Source organism: Barbus barbus (genome assembly GCF_936440315.1).
Source record: "Barbus barbus genome assembly, chromosome: 35".
NCBI lineage: Eukaryota > Metazoa > Chordata > Actinopteri > Cypriniformes > Cyprinidae > Barbus > Barbus barbus.
In genome coordinates this window covers 6,824,740-6,845,451 of record NC_136763.1, presented here as the reverse complement: position 1 = coordinate 6,845,451, position 20,712 = coordinate 6,824,740, and the positions used below count along the sequence as shown (strand labels likewise).

General features: G+C 37.2%; 1 protein-coding gene across 1 annotated transcript in view; it reads right to left on the bottom strand.

Moving 5' to 3' along the window:
- Window positions 1-1,707: 1,707 nt before the first annotated feature.
- The window catches only part of dnah1 (dynein, axonemal, heavy chain 1), a gene marked incomplete at its 5' end in the record, with an annotated part of 35,063 nt that continues 16,058 nt past the window's right edge, over window positions 1,708-20,712 (bottom strand). Inside the window, 34 exons of the mRNA XM_079393003.1 lie at window positions 1,708-1,992; window positions 2,149-2,383; window positions 2,651-2,857; window positions 3,054-3,198; window positions 3,560-3,690; window positions 4,346-4,516; window positions 4,662-4,838; window positions 5,051-5,230; window positions 5,754-5,924; window positions 6,064-6,195; window positions 6,926-7,084; window positions 7,353-7,497; window positions 7,599-7,795; window positions 8,168-8,319; window positions 8,821-9,016; window positions 9,117-9,342; window positions 9,448-9,608; window positions 9,774-9,923; window positions 10,193-10,312; window positions 10,433-10,558; window positions 11,892-12,023; window positions 12,225-12,416; window positions 12,644-12,811; window positions 16,182-16,373; window positions 16,474-16,659; window positions 16,847-16,957; window positions 17,041-17,232; window positions 17,308-17,479; window positions 17,689-17,897; window positions 18,227-18,362; window positions 19,011-19,207; window positions 19,538-19,765; window positions 19,864-20,042; window positions 20,438-20,611. Coding sequence (XP_079249129.1) covers window positions 1,871-1,992; window positions 2,149-2,383; window positions 2,651-2,857; window positions 3,054-3,198; window positions 3,560-3,690; window positions 4,346-4,516; window positions 4,662-4,838; window positions 5,051-5,230; window positions 5,754-5,924; window positions 6,064-6,195; window positions 6,926-7,084; window positions 7,353-7,497; window positions 7,599-7,795; window positions 8,168-8,319; window positions 8,821-9,016; window positions 9,117-9,342; window positions 9,448-9,608; window positions 9,774-9,923; window positions 10,193-10,312; window positions 10,433-10,558; window positions 11,892-12,023; window positions 12,225-12,416; window positions 12,644-12,811; window positions 16,182-16,373; window positions 16,474-16,659; window positions 16,847-16,957; window positions 17,041-17,232; window positions 17,308-17,479; window positions 17,689-17,897; window positions 18,227-18,362; window positions 19,011-19,207; window positions 19,538-19,765; window positions 19,864-20,042; window positions 20,438-20,611 — 5,771 coding nt within the window. The 3' untranslated portion in view covers window positions 1,708-1,870. The remainder of the gene's footprint in view (window positions 1,993-2,148; window positions 2,384-2,650; window positions 2,858-3,053; window positions 3,199-3,559; window positions 3,691-4,345; window positions 4,517-4,661; window positions 4,839-5,050; window positions 5,231-5,753; window positions 5,925-6,063; window positions 6,196-6,925; window positions 7,085-7,352; window positions 7,498-7,598; window positions 7,796-8,167; window positions 8,320-8,820; window positions 9,017-9,116; window positions 9,343-9,447; window positions 9,609-9,773; window positions 9,924-10,192; window positions 10,313-10,432; window positions 10,559-11,891; window positions 12,024-12,224; window positions 12,417-12,643; window positions 12,812-16,181; window positions 16,374-16,473; window positions 16,660-16,846; window positions 16,958-17,040; window positions 17,233-17,307; window positions 17,480-17,688; window positions 17,898-18,226; window positions 18,363-19,010; window positions 19,208-19,537; window positions 19,766-19,863; window positions 20,043-20,437; window positions 20,612-20,712) is intronic.

The window sequence follows — 20,712 nt, the reverse complement described above, 5'->3', positions numbered from 1 at the left end:
GGAAACGCGAGCTGCTGAACCGCTAGTTTCTTAAAGGAGCCGCGCACAGATGACTTGAGTAAGGCAATACTCCCGTTAGAAATTAGACTGAGACACGGGCAGTGTTGGGTAAGTTACTCTAAAAAAAGTAATGAATTACTAGTTACTAATTACATATTCAACAGTGTAATTAGATTACTGTACAAATTACTCTCTCCAAAAAGTATTTAATTACTTAGTTATCATCACTAATTATTTTCTAAATCCCATATCAATCTCCACAATAAATGATACATAGACATGAAACGGTTCTTTTAATTATTTCAAATAAATAATAGATAACTACATAAATTATTCTGGCCACCCTTAAGATTAGAGCCCAATTTTCACTATTAACTAACTATTAACTATGCCTTTTGCCTCAATATATTCCTAATTACTGCTTATTAATACTTAGTAAAGTAGTTGTTAAGTTTAAGATTTGGGTAAGAATTGGGTAGGATTAAGGATTTAGAATAAGGTCCAGCAGAATAAGACACTAATATGTGTTTTCTTAAGTAATAATAAACAGCCAATATCACAGTAATATTCATGCTAATAACCAACTAGTTAATAGTGAGAATTGGGCACTAAAGTGTTACCAATATTCTTATTAACTCATAAAGTGAGAGGGGTACATAAAAAGCATGCATTTTAAGGTTAGACTTTAAATGTATATGTTAAATGAACTTACACTGAAACTATTAAAGGGATAGTTCACCCAAAAATGAAAATTCTGTCATTAATTACTCACCCTCATGTCGTTCCACACCTCATAGACCTTCGTTCATCTTCGGAACACAAATTAAGATATTCTGATGAAATCCGAGAGCTTTCTGACCCTCCATAGACAGCAATGCAACTGACACGTTCAAGGCCAAGAAAGGTAGTATGGAAATCATTAAAACAGTCAATGTGATATCAGTGGTTCAACCTTAATTTTATAAAGCTATGGGAATACTTTTTTGCACAAAGAAAACACAAAATAATAACTTTATTCAACATTTTTTTTCTCTTCTGTGCCAGTCTTTGACGTGAGCTCATGACAGTACCAAAGTATTCTCTTGGCTTCATAATATTAAAGTTGAACAACTGATGTCACATAGACTATTTTAACGATGTCCTTTCTACCTTTGTTGGTCTTGAATGTGTCAGTTGTGTTGCTGTCTATGACAGGGTCAGAGAGCTCTCGGATTCCATCAAAAATATCTTAATTTGTGTTCCGAAGATGAATGAAGGTCTTACGGGTTTGGAAAGACATGAGGGGGAGTAATTAAAGCCAGAATTTTCATTTTTGGGTGAACTATCCCTTTAAAATCATTTTCATAAAAAAGCTACAATAACACAAAATATACATATAAGATGAAAATTAAATTTAAACGAAAATTTGAAATGTTGCCTTTTCAACTAACTAAAATTAAAACTGAAATAAATAAACAAAATGCTAAATTGTATTTAATAAAAAACTTATGAAAATGACAACAAATACAAAACAAAATCACTGAAATGTTAAAATTAAAATAAACCTAAAAATATAAAAGATAATTCAAAATATTAATAAATACTACAATATACTACCATAGTGATATACTACAATATGAATAAATATGCCATATATGATATCATTGCTTGTGGGTGGAGTTCATTTTGTGGTTTGCGTGAGGGCCCTAAGATTTAGTACAACACTGCATCCTTGCATAAAACTGTTTTATTACCACATTTAAAAACTCAGTAGTCATCTCTAAATACTGGCTGACAGTGTTTACAGTGTAACAGTGTTTTTTCATCAATTTGTATTTTTCCAATGTTGCTTCAAGCTTTTGTGTGTATGAATAAGGGTTTGTGTATAAGTCTAGTAGTCAAGAGCGCAGATCAAGGCCACACCCTGTTTGATCCAGTGCCCTTGGGTACGATCTGTGGGCAGCTCAACTGCAATTACATAGTTAGTTGAGTGCCCGGTGGTTGAGAGAGTTCCTGTGGAAAAAAAACAACAAAACGTTTCAGATCTCTGTGGTAAACACAAACCAAATTGTCACATAAATCACAATGACTCCACAGGATGTACAGTAGTGAAACATGAACAAAAGTGTGTGGCAAGCTTCACAAAGAAATGCTCTTCAAATTGCTCACCAGCACGGGTAAGCGTTTTGTAGATAGGACACATGTAGATTCCAGACTGAGGGGGCTTGCGGTTGGGAACAGGTACCATCCAGATTACAGCCATCTCTGTGTAGAGCTCTTTGGGACGGGATTCAGTAAGCTGGCCTGTTTCTGAATCCCAGCGCGCCCCTTCAAGATACAGACCGTGGATGAAGCAGCCGATGTCGGGCCTCACAGTCAGCTCTGCTGCTGCTTCCTTCATCACCTAAACGAGGGTTCAAACAGAGGAAATCAAAGAAAAACGCTAAAAGAATGGTTCTAAAAAAAAATACACACATCATGCTGTTTAGATATGCAACAGAATGACCTATTCCAATGTTTGACCTTCTCATGTATGCCATACTTCTCTTAATGGTCTATCAAATATCAAAGTTGCTTTGAGAGCTTAATATGGAAACATAGTTGAGGCTTCAAACTGCATTACACAGAGTTTACTGCAAGAAAGCCTTGCTGTTGAAAGCAAATTATGCACCTTAAAGTCAAAAGCAATGGTGTCAATGGAGACCGAAGCGCTTCGGGCAAAGTTCTGCAGGGTTCCTGTGAGGAAGGCTTGGGGGAAGAAGAACCCACTGATCCAGAATACAGCAGGAATGCCATCTGTGATCCAGCTCTGCAAAAAGCTTATGCGCTGAACCAGATCTGACACCCAGGAAGCCAACGGCTTAAGAGATGGATATGCCTTGAAAAATATTAAAAGAAGAATATTATGCTACCCATTCAAATCTATCAAATAAGTCTAAGCTCTCAGTAGTCAAAATGCTAATTCTGATTTCAGTTACATGCACAAGAGTGTTTGCATAGTCAAGACATAACAAAACACTCATTCCACAAATTCAGTGCATGTCTAGCATGGTTAACATTTAGAAGAGTCTTGCCTTGGCCTTCCATAGTTCTGGAACAGCATTGATGAACAGACTGTTAGACATCAGCTCCAGTTCAGATGACATAACCACCAAACCCTTCAAAGCCTTCACCAGATCACTGAGACTCTGGGAAATCACTGATAACAGCTTATTATATCTGTGAGAGTGATAGAGAGGTGCATGTTTAGTGTTTTTTAAACATAAATATACTCTATCAGTAAGATTTTTTAAATGTTTTTGAAAGAACAGTAATAGTAATACTGTTAACAATTATTGCAATTCAAAATAACCATTTTCTATTTCTATTTTAAAATGTAATTTATTCCTGTGATGGTAAAGCTGAATTTTCAGCATCATCACTCATTTTAACATGTTGATTTTGTCTTCAAGAAACACTTCTTCTTATCAATGTGAAAACCAGTTGTGCTACATAATATTTTTTGAAAACTGATGCTTGTTTAAGTATTCTTAGATGTATAGAAAGTAGAACATAATTTGTCTTGAAACTGAAAACTTACCTTATAACCTCTTGAACCAGGACCGTGTTCATAGATTCTTCATACATCACTGGGTATTTATTCATGACCTCCTGCACATTAATGAGACTAGGAATCTTCTCCACAATCCCCTCCACTATTTCCTCTATGATCTTAATGTGTAGAGGAGAAAAGAGAGTGTGCATTAAACCTAAAAAGCATATGCATTTTATGTAAGTGTTAAGCACAATCCATAATTGCAGCGTTACAACTACAATCAAAAATTAAATGCATGGCCGTTTAAAATGCTGCACAACCATGCGGTCTTCTACAACTATAGATTATCTGTTTAGGCTTGTTTTTCACTACATTTAAGAGCACAGTCTCATGCAAAACAGTGTGAATACACAAACAATATACATATACACTACCATTCACAAATTTGAGTTCGGTAAGATTTTTTATGTTTTTGAAAGAAGTCTCGTGTTCACCAAGACTGCAGTTATTTGATTAAAAATACAGAAAAACAGAAACATTGTGTTTTATTGTAAACATTACATTTTAAAGTAACTACTTATCATTTAAATATATTTTAAAATGTGATTTATTCCTTTGATGGCAAAGTCGAACTTTTCAGGATTCTTTGAAAGTTCAAAAGAATAGCATTTTTGAACAATGTAAAAATCTTCACTGGTTTTTATATTAATTTAATGCAACCTCGATGCATAAAAATAATTTATTTAAAAAAATTCTCACCAATATATATTCAAGTTATAAATTGGTATATTAAGTTCAAATAAATGTATGTAGAATCAATATGACACATACCTCATCTCTGGACTTGCCTCCGGTGGCTGCTGCTCTGGGCTGGAGCTTCACTAAAGTTCCCAGCAGAGCAAATGTCTCATTTTGTGCAAAGCTTATGTTGGCATTGTCATGGAGGCCAAAGATCTCCGGCGAGTCGTTAATAGGTAGGCCACGAAAGTATGTCAAATAACCCTGCAAAAAAAAAAAAAACAATTATTAGATGTATTGCATAACTCATTTTAAGCCTGTGAAGGAAAAACGTTCCTTTTGCACTGATCTGAAATCAGCTTTACTGTTTTTACATAATATCTGCGGTTAAGAGATATCAGTTCTGGACCTTGACATTGTTCTCAGTGCTGATTTGTCTGTATTCTCCAGAAGGAGAGTAAGAGTGTTCAGGGCCCAGGACAGCGTGGCAATAGAAATCCTCCAGGATGTTTAGGATGCAACGGCGATCCCAGTTGTCTGTCACACGACCCCCATAGTTTATTTCTCCTGCCGTATACTTCAGAACCTGAACAGTGAGGGAAAGAGAGATCAGTAAGATTTGTGAGTGTTGCTTCCTTTATACAAACATAAACACTACCAAATATAGATGTTTAGATGTGCTGCAATTGCTTAAAATGGCATATTTATGTTTAATCAGCTAAGGATATGCGCAAAGAAAGGGAAATACTCTACAGAGAGACATGAAACTGTGTGTGGCAAGAGAACATCTAGATTTGCCTTATATGGGATATCCTGATATTCATCCAGGAACATTTTCAGCTGGCTGATGCAGATGTGCAGGTCCCCATCCGTAAACTCATATGGAATGTTAAATCCTAGTGGGCCGAATTTCCTGCGCTCAATAGCATTTCCATGGAAAAGGCACAGAGAAAGGAGGAGAGCCTTAAACTCTGCTGTCTGCCAAAAGACATACAGAAAAAGATAAAAAGAGAACTATATTTAATAATAAACATAAATAAGAAAGATATCATATTACATAAAAACCTTTACATATAAATTTGGGGTCAGAATATGATTTAAAAAAAAATGTTATTAAGCAAGGATGCATTAAACTGATCAAAAGTGACATTAAAATTAAAAACATTTCTATTTCAAATAAATGCTGTTCTTTTGAGCTTCCTATTTATCAAAGAATATTGAAAAAAGGTTTCTACAAAAATATTTAGCAGCAAAAGTGTTCTCAGTGATAATTGTTTCTTTAACTGCTGAAAATTCTGATTTGCCATCACAGGAATAAATTACATTTTAAAAGAAAAACAGTTTTTTATTTGTAATAATATTTTACAACTTATTCTATAATTTTGTGTGTCTTGGTGATTACTTGGTGATTAAAAATATTGCTATAATCCTAATTAATATGACACATTTTTTTCTCAACATCAAAATACAAAGAAGAACATGTGCTTCTTTCAACAGGAACCTTAATGCAGGAAGTGATGAAATCATCAGTGAGGCTGCCATAGGTCTTCAGGAGATTGGCTTTAATGCCTCGAGGTGGTTCTATGGTCATCTTGGAGCCATTCTGCAGAATTGAGACTGGGAACTTGTTGCTGGGCAGACTAGTGAGCCAAAGACGGAAGTCCTGATTAACCTACAATACAAACAAGTGTTTCAGTATATTTAAATGAACTCTTCCTTTTGAAAAAACACCAACAAATGTAACAAAGATTAATAGGTATATTCAACAAGCAGTCAATAAAAACTAAAATAGCTAGTAAGGTGTGTCAAACTTTGTCAGGATCGATGTTCTCAATGAGTCTCTCCAGAGATGGCATCCAGCTGGGAGCGAGGTGGCAGTTCTGGAAGAAGACCCACTGTCCTTTCTCCATGGCGCTGTGCATCATGGCCTCAGCACTGGGGCCCTGAAATACAACCAATGCTGTTAGCCCAATATAGTCAATATACTCAAATATATGCAGACATAGTCTTATGATATGTCCATTATTACTCACTTGTTCACTCATCCATCACTAATGCTTGAACAATACATAGCAGCTGAGAACACATTATTAGCAATGGAATAATGTGACACTACTACAAAACGGCCGATCCCAATATAGTTCACTATATATTATTATGGTTATAGACAGTATTAGTCCATGTTTAACTGGACAAATTTCACTTTATTACATTAAGCTATGACAAACATATATACATATAAAATGCTATTAAAACGTAAAACGTAAGGGAAGTACTTGCACTAAAGACGATATCCAAGTTGACATTGTTATGACACTAGTCTAATGTTGAATATTAATGTAAACTGGTTGGTGTGAGCCTGTAGGTCAGGTATGTCACAGTTATTTAACAGGTGGCACAGAACATTGCAGGCTTTCAGAAACTTTAAATAGGAACATAATTAGCACTGGGGTGAGAAGTCATCTTTTATTAGTGTTCGTCTACTGAAAAGATAAAATGTATGGAGAGTATCTTAAGCTCAGGGTCTCAAAGCTGTGAGGGTGGATAATTTTAACTAAAATTCCATGTAGGACATGCTTAACACTTTTTTTTTTTTTTTTTAGCTTAGTCTGACTATACATTTATGATATCAGTTTCTGCATATGTTTATCTCTGGATGTTTTGTGTTCTGACCTGTCCTTGGCCAAGGGAGATGGCGGTCATCCTCTTTGAAAACTTCATGACCTCTGCAAACTTATAGAGGTCAGCAGCGGGGTCGGTACCAGGAGAAAGCACAAAAATGAGAGCGGTGGAAGGAGATGAATCTTTAAACACCACAGACAGGTCTGATGTCTGAGAGACAAGAGAAACATGGTGGAATGAGAGACATGGCAAATAAAAACCAAAAACAGTGAGTCATACAGAAAAACATTATTAGTATGACTCAAAAATATGCCAATACCTGCTACAGGGTGAATTCAAATTAACCTCTGTCTATTTAACATTCTAATGTGAAGTTCTTACATAAACAGTGTTCCGTTAATATCAAAATGCGATTAGATTGTTAACGCTATTATATGATGATATGAACTTGGTGTATATAGAGCATATGTGTGAGTACCTGTGGCTCGATGAAGTTCTGACCCAGCTGTGAAGCCACAAAGTCCTGCAGGCTGTGAGTGAGCCGGTCAGCTCTCAGACATCGCAGAACCAGAAGCTTCTGAAACGAGTCTAAACCACTGTCCCACTCGCCTGGAAGAGGCTCCCTGTTCACATATGCTTATAAACGGAGAATCTAAACCTGACATGCACAATAACAACACCATTTACAACCTCTAATAGGGCCTACAAGTGTGTTTGTGGCTACCTGTGTGGCTGGCTGCTGTCAAATATACTCTTGAATGCAGACTCATGTTTGGAGAAGCTCTCTGGAAGGTTATTGAAGGTGGGCAGGGTGCTCAGTGCCAGAATGTCCTGCCAGGCTCTCATGGAGAGCCAGTTTGGAGCAGGATTTGGAGCCTGATGCTGGGGCCGGCCCCCTGATAACAAGTATTGCCACTCAGCCTGTACACACACAGGCATTCATATACAAATCAAGATATTTCTTCACTACAAACACAGAAAATTATATGACAACATGGTGTTTACTGTTCATTTGTTTTATCACGGCACAATCAAATAAAGCTGGATTTATAGTGGAAGAAATATTAGCATTATTAAAAGCAGCTTGAGTGATAAAGATCAAAAGAAAACGCAGACAGAATTCACTTAATGAACTTGTTTTAAATGTGCTTGTGTGGTCTCTGATAAACATTTGCCGTAAATATTTGCTGGTTGGAAAGAAAGAGGCTGAGCTAAAAAAAAAAAAGAAAAAGAAAAAAAGGTTGTGATGAAGACGAGAGACATTTAATCCTGCTTTTTTTTTTTTTTGCTAACCATATCAATCTTGCTGTCATTCATCAGGATTCTGGAACAAAGGAGGAAGGCAAACATCAGCTTGTGCTTCTCAAAAAGACTACGACAGACGTTACTGTACAAGCTGAAGGTGAAGAACTCGTTAATGTTGAAAATACGCTCCTTCAAATTATCTGTGGGGAAATAAGCCAAGATAGATAGTTAATCAGTTTGTTAATTTATAAAATAATTTATATTGTATTAACTATTACTCTAAATGTCTATAAGATGTCTAAAATAGTAGTTCCCACTGTCTTGGTAAACCTGGATATAAATCTTATACTGTAGCTATGTTTCAGAATTAATAAATTAATTACAAATTCTAGTACTGAAAAATTAATGTAAATTAATTAAATTAAAAATAACTGCATGGGAATTTTTATAATGAATATAATTTTTTCTAGTTATACCAAGCTTTAAAATATTTTATTGGATAGAAATAATACAAAAATGTATTTAAAAAAAAAAAACTTTATTCTTATCCAGTAAATCACAAATAACTGGAAAAGCTATGGGGCCTCTGAATATTATTGTGAGTAGTGGAAAATGACCTTGGAGACAAAAAGGTTGATAGCCACTGGTCTAAAAAACCTTTGCAGGTTCTAAAGGTCAATAATAGAAGGGCATGCTTTCACCTGCTTTCTTTGAGTTGGCAATGCCATTCATAAAAATCCCCAGGAACCACTCCAGAGAGTACTGGTACATGGGGTCCACATTTGACAGATCTGATACACAGAAGAAGAGAATCTGGGCTCTGACAGCCACTGGGACGTATTCCAGACGTGTGGCATCAATGTCCCTCTCAGTCGCCTCAGCTGCAGTCACTTTAGCCTAATGGTTTGAAAATGTTGAAAAATCACTGATTTGTTATTAGATTTCTACAGCATAAATAGAAAGCAGATTTAGCTCTGCACAAGCATTTCTTTCAGACCTGAATTTCTTCGGCTTTGATTTTGGAGGCCGCAAGCACTCTTATCAGTTCCTCGTCATCAACAGGGTTTCCCTCTGAAGAGCTCAGTCGGAACAGAATCTGATCTTCTATCTCCTTTAATTCCTGTTTCATTTGTGCATTACTCACAATGAGTTGGTTCTTCACCTTTTCCAGATCAGGTCTCTCTTCAGCTACGAGACAGCCTAGTAGCTGATCCTCAAGCCCACTGTATGAATACGCACAGAAACCCAACACATGTGAAAACCAGAATCAACCTCTCAACCTAAAAGCCCTCATTATGTTCTTGTCTTAAGAAATTTGAGAGCAGCACCTGGGTGAGAGGGTGAAGTTAATGAGAGTCACTTTAGTAGAGATCTCCGGTGAGTAATGCGGGTTGGGCAACTTAGTGGTGATGTACATCTTGAAGTCGTCATGATAGTGAATGACAGTGTCTCCGAGTTTTAGAACTATATTGCCTTCATGGGTATATGTCTGAAGAGCATACACTCAAGAAAGTCAGATTTACACTACAGGCAGCTAAGAAATACTATAACAAAAGGCTCACTTAAATCATCAAACGCTGTTCATATTCATGTGGCGGCTATAGCCCTTTTTGCTTTATTTTAGGTTTTATTCACACAAAACAGTGATGTATACCTGTCGTAGGAGCACAGGGTCCAATGCAGGGTCTAACTCCTCCCCAACATTCTCCAGCAAGCAAGGCTTTCCAAAGCGGATAGCATTTTCTAAACTACGCAGGAAGTCTCGGTCACTCAACTTCATCACAGCTAATGTGTTATCACGCTCCTGTGGAAATTGCATTGGGGTAATTTATTCAGTCCAATACACACAATACTGTTCAAAAGTTTAGGGTCATTTAGATTTTAGTCCCATTTCATCAGCATTTACTGTAATTTTTGATCAATTATATGCAGCCTGGTGAGCATAAGAGACTTTTTCTAAATCATTACAATCATTAAAAACTTTTGGACCCTAGTGTATGATTTACTTAGTTAGTTTTTGTTATCTAAGGTGAAAAAAATATTTTTAGTATAATAATTCTGTATAATTATTACCATGTTCTTAATCCATTTGTTAGCCTGTCCCTGCGGATCGATAAACAGAGGCCAGCGCTGAGAGTATTGAACAATTACTCCGTTCTCCACAGAAAGACTATCCTTGGGCAGCCCTGCAATCTGCACACAAAATCACACATGCAAATAAAAAAATACACTTAAATTGTTAATAACTCGCATATTTACATAACAAACAGTATTATGTCTATGCACTGAAGTACTTATGTGTTGGTCTCTAACCTGCCAGGAGCGGATCTTGACTTTGTCTCCCAGTGTGCTGATCAGGTTGGGCCGTTCTGTGTGAGGGACTGCCAGTTCTTTAAAACCCCTGAGCCACTCCTCAGCCATCGCTGAGCGATATTCTCCCTACATAAATCATACATATTTACATCTACTCTCTCTGTGAATCTCACAATTAAATGTCAAAGATTAAATTTGTCTGCATTATGGTAATGAGAAAAAAAGTGCTTATTTGTCAAGAAAATAATGTTTAAAGTGCCATGGAATGCATTGATACAATATTTTAATTGTTCTTTGATATGTACATAGAAGGTATGTGGCTTAGGTAAGGGCAAAACATGTGCAGGAACGGTTTTATATGTCCATTTAAAACCCTAAGATTTGTTCCTAGAATGAAATGGTCTGTTATTACCTTATTTGGAAGGGTCATGAATAATAATGTTGAGCTCTGCTCTGATTGGCTGTTTCACAGTGCGGCTCATTTCAGTAGCTCACACAGCAGGAAGGAAACACAGGGAAAATATATATTTCAATACTTTCTCGCGCAGTTATGTTGTTGGGTAATTATACTGTAATATAAAATGCGGGCATCAGGGAGCCGTTATTAATATGCGGGGCATTGAAAATGCTTTCAAATGCACTATTGCTTTTTAGTTTCACTTTCACTTTCGAGATTCGCGATCGCACGTACTCTGTTTATACTATGGAGGGGCAGTTTACAAGAACACATCAGTGGTGATTTGTAAATCTTTCTTCACCATTCTCAGCATCTCTTACTCTGTTTATGTGGTAAGTGAAATCTTATGTACTGTAATGTAACAGGCTACTGCTAGCAAGAAACTAACCATGTGCCTTTAGTGGCTCGCGTTATTTTATTAGAACGCGTAATTTGCTTTCCGTGCCTTTCTGAATACAGACACCAACCCATCCCTGCACTTAACATCCCCTGCACAGCCTGGAACATAACATTCACTTTCCATTATCTGCCATTTTCGCTGTTGTCCTCGCTTGTTTCTTCACAATACCTGCAGAACTTCTGATGGTTCGGTTGGCAAAGAACATTGATGGTATATGCAAATGTTGGGGGTGTACATATTAGTGATCCTGATTATAACATCACAGTCAATGTTATGTTCTGATTCGCCTATTTTTCAATGGTCTTTTGCATTCACGAGATTTACATAAGACGGAGGAAACAATGGTGTTTGAGGCTCACGGTATGTCATTTCCATGTACAGAACTGTTATTATTCAACTATGCCAAGGTAAGTTTTCCATTCTATGGCACCTTTAAAATTCAGAAGAAAATATTTATATTTATTTATTTTGATTTTAGGTTGAAATATGACCTGATTTCAAACAGTTTTTGTAAACAACCACCCTCATAATTAACTCAATCAAATATTTAAACATCATTCCACCCAATATGCATTTTCTCTGCCGCACTCCCACACACTCACAGTGAAGGGTCCGAGGTAAGCTACATATCCTGCAGCGAGCAGCACATCTCCTGCCACGTTATTCACCATGTACTCCAGCTGCTGAACTGTCTCTCTCCAGCGTACCTTTTCATCAGCCAGTCCACCAATCAGCTGCCACACATAACAACAGTCTGTGTCTGAACCGCCATATGCTCAATATAAACTCAAAGTATAGTAAACTTCTACAAAACATATTCAATAGTAATAGATTTCATATTGATGCAAATCAGGCTTGCATGATAAAGTGGTAAATTTGACAGGTCAATGTCACGGTCAAATAAATGCAAAATTAAATTGTTTTTCTCCACTTACCTTATCTGCACGGATCAATCTGTTTTCACACAGCTGACATTTGGCATCTAGCTCATCTCTCTTGGCCAGGCATTCATGATACTTGGCCTGCAGTGTGGCAATGCCCTCCTCTACAGCTGCTAGTTTATCCTTAGCATCATCCAGAATGCGCTGTGTTACAGCCAGATCCTCCTGAGATTCCTGCAAGGCTTGCTGCTCACACACACACATAGAAACGAATTCATATAATTATTCAAATTTGCCTCAGTTTTGGTGTCTTCAGAAAAACTTCAACATGCTGAACAGCTTTAGGCAGAAAAGTGCTTAAAATGTTGTAATTACAGACACAGATATAAAAACAAATACACAAAAAAGGGAATGAACATTTTAGGAAATTTAAGCTAAACAATGGATTTAGAAGAAAGGAATTAAGCTCCTACCCGTTTGGGCTCTACAGCTCTGGCCACAAAATGGTACACATGCATTGCTCGCACCCACTGACAGATGGAGGTACAGGCTTTGGACACCTTGGCGATTGAGTCAGGATGGAACTCTGGGTTGTCAATGTAAGGCTGCACTAGTTTTATCACCGAATCTGGGATGTTGTCCTGTGGGATAAAAGACCAGAGCAATGGAAATTATAAACTTTAGGCTTAAATGTTTCAATAAATATTTGTAATGCCATGAAGATTTTGAATTTGTGAAAAAAAATAATTTTCTGCTTTAATATATTTTAAAATAAAATGTATTTCTGTGACAGCAAAGCTGAATTCTCAGTGGATATTAATCCAGTGTCACATTGTGCTTCAGAAATAATTCTGAATCATTCTGAATGATTCTAAAACTAATCATATCTGATTTTGTGCAAAAGAAACATTTCGCATTATCATCAGTGTACATTTACATTTATTTCATACTAAGTACGGTTCAAATCTATTAACATATTTACTGACATATTGCTCGAAACTTACTGATATAAAAATTATAATTAAAAGTCCCCTGTATGGAATGCTAATCCTGCCGTAATTATAAATAAATAAATGTACAAATAAAAGTAAAAAAGCAAAAATAAATAATTATTTATTTTATTTCCTTATTTATGTATTTTTTATTATTATTTTCAGCTTTGAGACACACTCTCCAAGACTCATCACCCTTGAGTCGGACTTTCCGGCAGTTTTTGAACTTCAAGTAACTTTGTCAACTCACTGTGGACTCTCCGATCTTCAGAAGAACCCGACAAAAGCCTCCAGCTCACTCCTACTGAACTCACCAAGAATCTCTGTTGTCTACCACACTCTTGTTCAGCAACAAAGCCAATGCAAGTAACTGTTTCCAACTAGTTAGATGCGTGTCTAAGTTTGGGCCCCTTTGTTAAGGTGATTTTTGATTCTCTGATGATTCTCACTAGGTGAGGTTAATTGATGCTAAATACTGCCATTCTTTCTTCTTCTCTCTCTCTCTCTTTCCTTACTTTCCTTCATTCTGTATATATGTGTTTTGCTTAGTCTAGTTGTATGTTAGCTGTAGTTTCATTTATTAAATTAATTATATTCACAATTGATTGCCTCTGTGTGCTGCTGAATCACTTAATGTTGATCTTGCTACATGCTAAGTTAATGCTAGTACTTTACTGTCACGAACCTGGTCTGTGGACTTCCGTTTACTCACCACCAGAGGTCACTCCTCCATCACATTGACTTTTGCACCACACTACTGTTGCACTTCACCCACAAACTAAAATTCCCATCATCCATTGCACTGACAACACACAGCTGTCACCAATCTCACATTGCTCTAATCACACAGCTGATTGCACTGATTACACACGTTTTAAAAGCCTTGAACGTCCTCCCTGTCTTTGCTGAGTATTGTTCTGCGTGTAACACTCTCCTAGTATTAGCTGCCTTACCGAGCCGTCTGTGTGTGTATGCTAGCTCTGAGTCTGGTTCTGCGTATAATACTCTCCTAGTGTTAGCTGCCTTACCAAGCCATTCTGTGTTTTCTAAGTTTAGTTTGATTTGTTTATAGTCTCGTTTCCTGTTTCCCGCCCTCGTATCGTGGATTTAACCTTGTCTCACTGTTTCGGACTCTGTGTATACCTCGTTTGGATTATTGCTCAGGTTATCGGACTACCCCTCTTCTCAAGCCCTTTGGATATTGTTCGCTGATCGAGGACCCACGCATGCCCTTGGATTACTCTTGTGTCTTGCCCGTGCCATACCCGATTGCTGGTGTTTTGACCCTGTCTGTTATTTTTCTATGTTTATTAATAGAAGCTTGCAAATGGATCCGCACGTCTCATTCACCCCGTTACATGTACGAAGTAGGAAAGTTATTCTTTCTTGGCCAGGAAAATAATCTTTCCTAGAATTGATAAATGATTATACTATCGGTGGACGAACAGATTAAATCATTGTAATATTGATTCTGCTACAGTTAATTATAAGATCTGATCTAAATATTCATAATTATAACTAGTTATTATTAATTATAAATATAAATAATTTGCTACATAATAGTATCAATGATATGAAGGGAATGTATCTGACTCACTGCTGACCGCTAATAAGAAGCAGCCGAGAGAGTGAGATTTATATTTAATGCTTTAATTTTCTTTGGCTGAGTCTGAAATCTGAAAACAATCTGAGAGAGAGAGAAATAATAACTTGATTTTTGAATATTACTTTGACTGTTAGAATAACACTTTACAATAAAGCAACATTTGTTTGCGCAACTTCAGTTGTATTTTTTTTCTTCAAACTCAGTCAAAATGTAACCTATGTTCCAGGTAGTTTTTTGTTACATTTTGAGACATTTTGTTTGCACCTATTTTTTTTTCTCCAACATCAAAATGTAACCTATGTTTCCTATAGTTTTTTTTGCTACAGTTTGATACAAAGGTATTAAGATATTAATCTGTTTTTATTATTATTATTATAAAAAAATTAAATTCACTTATCTTTTGAGGCTGGTTATTTGTCACCTATGGTATCGATTTAGTATCGATACCGAGGTATTAAATTCTGGTATCGTACCAAAGCTAAAATTATGGTATTCAGCCATCCCTAGATGCAACGCGGCGCGATGCAACGTAAAAAGACAGTATAAGTCTTTATAATCAGTAATTATGTCTCCACTGGATGCAACAAATGCCTTGGTTATAATGGGTTTTATTGTTTTTGTGTCCTCGCGCCGGGACACGGCATCACAATATGGTAAGGGGCGTAACATTTCTGTCACACACTTGAGGTATTAGGCCAATCACAACGCACTGGATAGATGGCCAATCAGAGCACGCCTCACTTCTCAGAACGATGAGCTTTTTAAAAAAAACTATGCGTTTCAGAAAGGCAGGGCATAGAGGAGCAACAATAATGTACAGTATATGGAAAATAATGTGTATTTTGAACCTTAAACCGCATAAACACATTGCATTACACCAAATACACAAAATAATGTTCTTTTTAGCCAAGTCATATGACCCCTTTAATTTTGATTTCAGGGGACCTTTAAACTTTATTTGGAGTACTAATTGTGCGCAATGCACATTTCTTAATATTTAACCTAAAATGTGTTTTAATGTCATTATTGATGAGGATTGTATGATCTTTGAATAATATTGGTCTTTAAATGCAAGATATTTAAAGTTTACCAAAAGTATACTTGCAAAAGTTGCACTTTAGCACAATCAAATATACTTCAATATATCTTTAGTTAGACTTGAGCACTACTTTCCCACAATTAAAGTGCATTTCAAGTGTTTCAATTTAGCAGACTTTAAGTAGGCCTATACCAGTTTAGAACACAAAAAGTACAATTGCACTGTATTTTTATTAATTACATAAATATGTAAATGTATTTGTCATAATTTTCATGAAATAAATTAAAACAAATAGTATATTTATTTTTCACTAGGGACACGGTAAACAAAAAGGGACACGCTTACATTACCCACATACAAAATCTTCATCTCACCTTGTCAAACTTGAAGAGACTATCCAGAAATTTTCCTGGATCCTGCAGAAGACCCTTTCCTGCATCCCAGTAATCATCAACCTTCTCTCCGAGCTTCTCTCCTGCAACTTTCTTGGGTTTGATACCCCTCAGGATACAGACAGCTTCTATAACCAGCTTCACTCCTTGAGGAGGCCTCTGCAGAGCCCGCACCTACAGTATATCAAACACACACACACCTCTTTTTGAGCTGGCATTACCTAAACATTGTGGCATTTTGGACAAATGTTAACAGAAAATATGATGTATGCACCTCAACGACATCATTCTTTTTCAGTGACTTCAGGCTAGTGAGGGCAGCGTCCAAAGCAGGAAGTGCTTCATTCAGATCTTTCTGAGCGTCATCAGCGATTGCCTGTGCCACACGAGCCTTTTCAGTTGCTTTAGTCTCCTCAGCTTGCACCGCTACACAGGTCTCCTCAGCTACCACTGTATCTTCCTACAAACACACACACACACACACACACACACACACACACACACAAACACACAAACACACACACACACACACACACACACACACACACACACACACACACACATATCTCAGGCAACAAAAATCTATGTGGAATCTTATTCATTCATGTTTGCATTCCTAAATGTTTTATTTTTGCTTTTTTATTCACTTTTATTTTCTCCATGGTGATCACAGTGTCCTTGGCTGCTTCCTCCAGCTGAGGCCTCATCAACTCCAACTCTTCCTGCATCTTGCTCACATCCTCTGCTGTACTTAGCAACTACACACATACACATACAATCAAAAAACATGTTTGTATATAATGTAGAATGTGTAGGAAGAATGAAATGTTTCCCAAATCACCTTATCCAGGCCGGTTTTCATTCTCTGTCGAGCGCTGTGTAGCTCCTGCTTCTTCTGGCCAATCAGAGATGAGAAGATGCTGAGGAGCTCCAGGTAACTCTTAGGTGTGACGTAGTTGTAGCGGGAAAGTTCAGCTAAGTACTGCTCACACTTCCTGGACACCATTTGATGGATCTCAACACACATCAGTGCCTGTAAAGAGAGACAACCGGTCAATTTTACGATCTTGTGTACACTTACACATGCATATCTCACACTTTTACTGACCAGGCTTTGGATGGTCGTAGGGCTGGCCTCCAGTTCTGGAAGCTCATTGAGGAAAGATGTTGCTACAGACTGTAGTGCCTCCTGTGGCCATGCGCTGAACCAGTCAATGGTGCAGCAGTTGACCAGTGAGGGGAACTGCCTGAGGCGAGCCCGGAACACTTCCCCTACTGGACTGTAGATGGAGGCAGAGAACAGAGGTCTTGAGACTTAGTTTCCAATTTTTTACTATATGTTTCAGGCTGAAATATTATGGGGTATCTTTCTAACAAATGGGACAACAGACAAAAACAAATCTAGTTTTACACTAGATCTCTGCAACAGTTCTGAACAGCCTATTTGTAGCACTTAATTGTCAACAGAAGTATTAATATAAAGATAAACCTCATGCAGAGAACAGTGTGGATGTTGCTACGGACTCTCTTGATGTAGGCTGCCATGAGGTTAGCTTTTGTGGGCTGCTGGCCCATGTCCTGAACCACAGGTGTCATGGCAGTCAGGATCCGTTCCTGCTCCTCTGAAGTATAAAGGTTAGGCACATCGCCTGAGTTCAGGATGTTATTCACATCCTCCAGGAAAGATTCACTCTTAATCTGAAAACCAGCAGGTAAAATGTGTTAAAGACTTGGACAGCAAGTAGTGTCAAGGTGATTTTCTTGCAGATAAATCTTTTAGGAACATTTCTGAAGGATCATGTGACACTGAAGGTTCCAATTGAAGGTCCAAAACTGAAGGCTAAATTCAGCTTTGCCATCATAGGAATAAATTGCATTTTAAAATATATGATTGTGTTACTATTTCTGATCAAATAAAAACAGCCTTAATGAGCATAAGAGACTTCTTTAAGAAACATTAAAAAATCTTACCGATTCCAAGCTTTTGAACAGTATGTCTAGTATATAATGTGAAAATAATAACTCACTTGTGTGTCTACAAACAGGAAGGTGATTTGCACATTCTGCAGACCAGCCTTTAGCATGATGCTCTTGATGTCCTCTCTCCACTCTAGGAAGCCATAGTTCTTGGACAGTTCAATCTGGAAGCACTCATATTCAGATCTGACAATATAAGGACAGTCACAATCAGAAAATCTGTGTTCAACAGTGAAGCCATAGATGAGGTCTTTAATTTGGTCTATCACTTTTGAACGGTTTCCAAATGGACATATGAATGAATGACTGAATGTTCAACATGATGCTTTGATAAAATAGAATCCATCCAGTCACACTGTAATCATTTCTTTGTGGGTGGTCATGGATAAAGACATTTTCAAAAGTATTAACTAAAGTTTAGGATCTGGCTAGTGCTTACTTTAAAATGTTGCCCCTTTAAACACATTCTAGTAATAACTTGAAAAAAAAAACATGTTTTCCTTGTGTATAAATACTGTCTATTGTCAAATGATGTATTTGTATTATATATGTTACAGTTTATTAGGTACTGATATTAAACGTTGCTCGCATATGTGTTCCAGGCATGACATAATAATTATTTTCAGTTCTACATGGGTGGCAGAGCAAAAAGTTTAAGGCAAGGATCATTTTAACAAAAGTATTGATGTCAAAATTGTTAAGGTTTAAACAGTTTCAATTCTGTGGGTCAGTGTAACTTCTGGTTTTGATCAAATAAAGCCTAATTCAACTGATTCTCATTAGTGATGCTAATTATATTTTAAGGGTTCAGCATAACAACTCTTTAGCTCTCACATGTGTGTCGCAAGCCTGGTAAGCGACTGGCGTCCACTGCCACCAACTCCTAACAGCAAAGCGTTCCCCAGGGGCTGGCGCAGGATACGGCTGATACGACACACATGCTGTATGGCGTCCATAAAGAGCACCAGCTTCATCTTAGTGGTGCTGGTCTGGTTATAATCATCCATGTACTCCTCCATCACACTGGCCAGCTGTATTAGTGGATACAGAACAAGACTTAAAAAAAACTTTTGATTAAAAAAAACAACTATTTTATGCTAAATACTTGCCAAAGCAAGCAAAATGCCAAAAAATAAAGACGTTACGTCTTAACAACGAGTGGCTGCCCACACAAAAGTCTGATCGAGGGTTATTATTGTTAAAAAAAAATCACTTGAAGTCTAATAGTAATTCACTCAAAATAAAATAACACTGAATAACACAGAAATGTAATTTCCACACAATTTGAGGCAATATTGATATGTGTAGCAAGCACCAGTAACATGTAACCGATTCAATACAAGGCAATATAAGCCTTGTACCTTCTCTCTATCTTCAATCAGCCGGTAGACCTTGACAGCCCCAGGGAACATGAAGTCCCCATATAGGACTGGCTGGTACGGGACCACCTCCTCAATCTTGCACCCAAACTCCTGTATGTGAGTGTGGAGGAGTTGGTCAAACCACTTCCTGTCCTCATCGCTGACCAGTCGATCCTGGAACACCCTGCAGCTCTCATGATACCAAAGCTGCAATAGCTGTATTTTATTCTGAGTAAACAGAGATGATACAAAAGATTTTATGAAGATTTGAACAGATAAAACATGACATATCTTACCTAAAAACTGAGACTTATTAATGGTGGTACCTCTATTTTCCCAGCTTCTGCCATCAGGATGCCCTGGAAGACTTTTGAGAGGTCCCTCAGGTTGAACGTATAGTGGGATTTAGCAGGTGTGGGAAGGAGAGCAGAGGTAAGAGTGGAGTACACCCTTATGGTGGCATCCACAAGTGGCTCATTGAATGGTTTAATTTCTGGAACTTTCTCTAGAAATCATAGATACAAAATGAGTTTGTGTGTGAAAATCCATTTTGCAAGTGAAACATAAACAGTATGTCAATATAAGCTCAATATTTCTCATTTCAGAAATAAATTAGTAACTTATATTTGTAAATATCAATAAGAAATTTCAAATTTAGTGGTTTAGTCTTTCTTTTCGTTCTGTCTGTCTATCTTTCTGTTTCTCTCCCTGTATCAAGCTTACTGCTGGTGTCCTTTTTACTCATATTTCCATCTGTAAAAAAAATAAAAAAAATAAATAAATCAGAACATCAAAAACATCATTTAAAATGCTACCAACGCTTCTGACAGGTGTTTCCTGATGAAAACCCACATTGAAAAACATTCATATCTAGATACCCACATGATGACTGTCACTCACCCATCCAGCTCCCCAGGATGGTGGAAAAGATCTTCTTCTTGCTGGCGTCCTCCATTTCAGTGAAGGACAGGAAGTTGAAGTGGCGTGTGAAGCGTTGAGTGATGGGGTTCCTGCCGCCACCAGGAGGGCCCATGGCACATGCAAAGTTTATGTCAACAAGGTTTTTAAATGTGCCTGTTAAACACAGAGGATGAATCAGAGTTTGTAAAAAAGTATTTTTGTATGCTATCATTCAGGAATGCTGCTTAATATTTTTTGTAGAAACCAAGGATTCT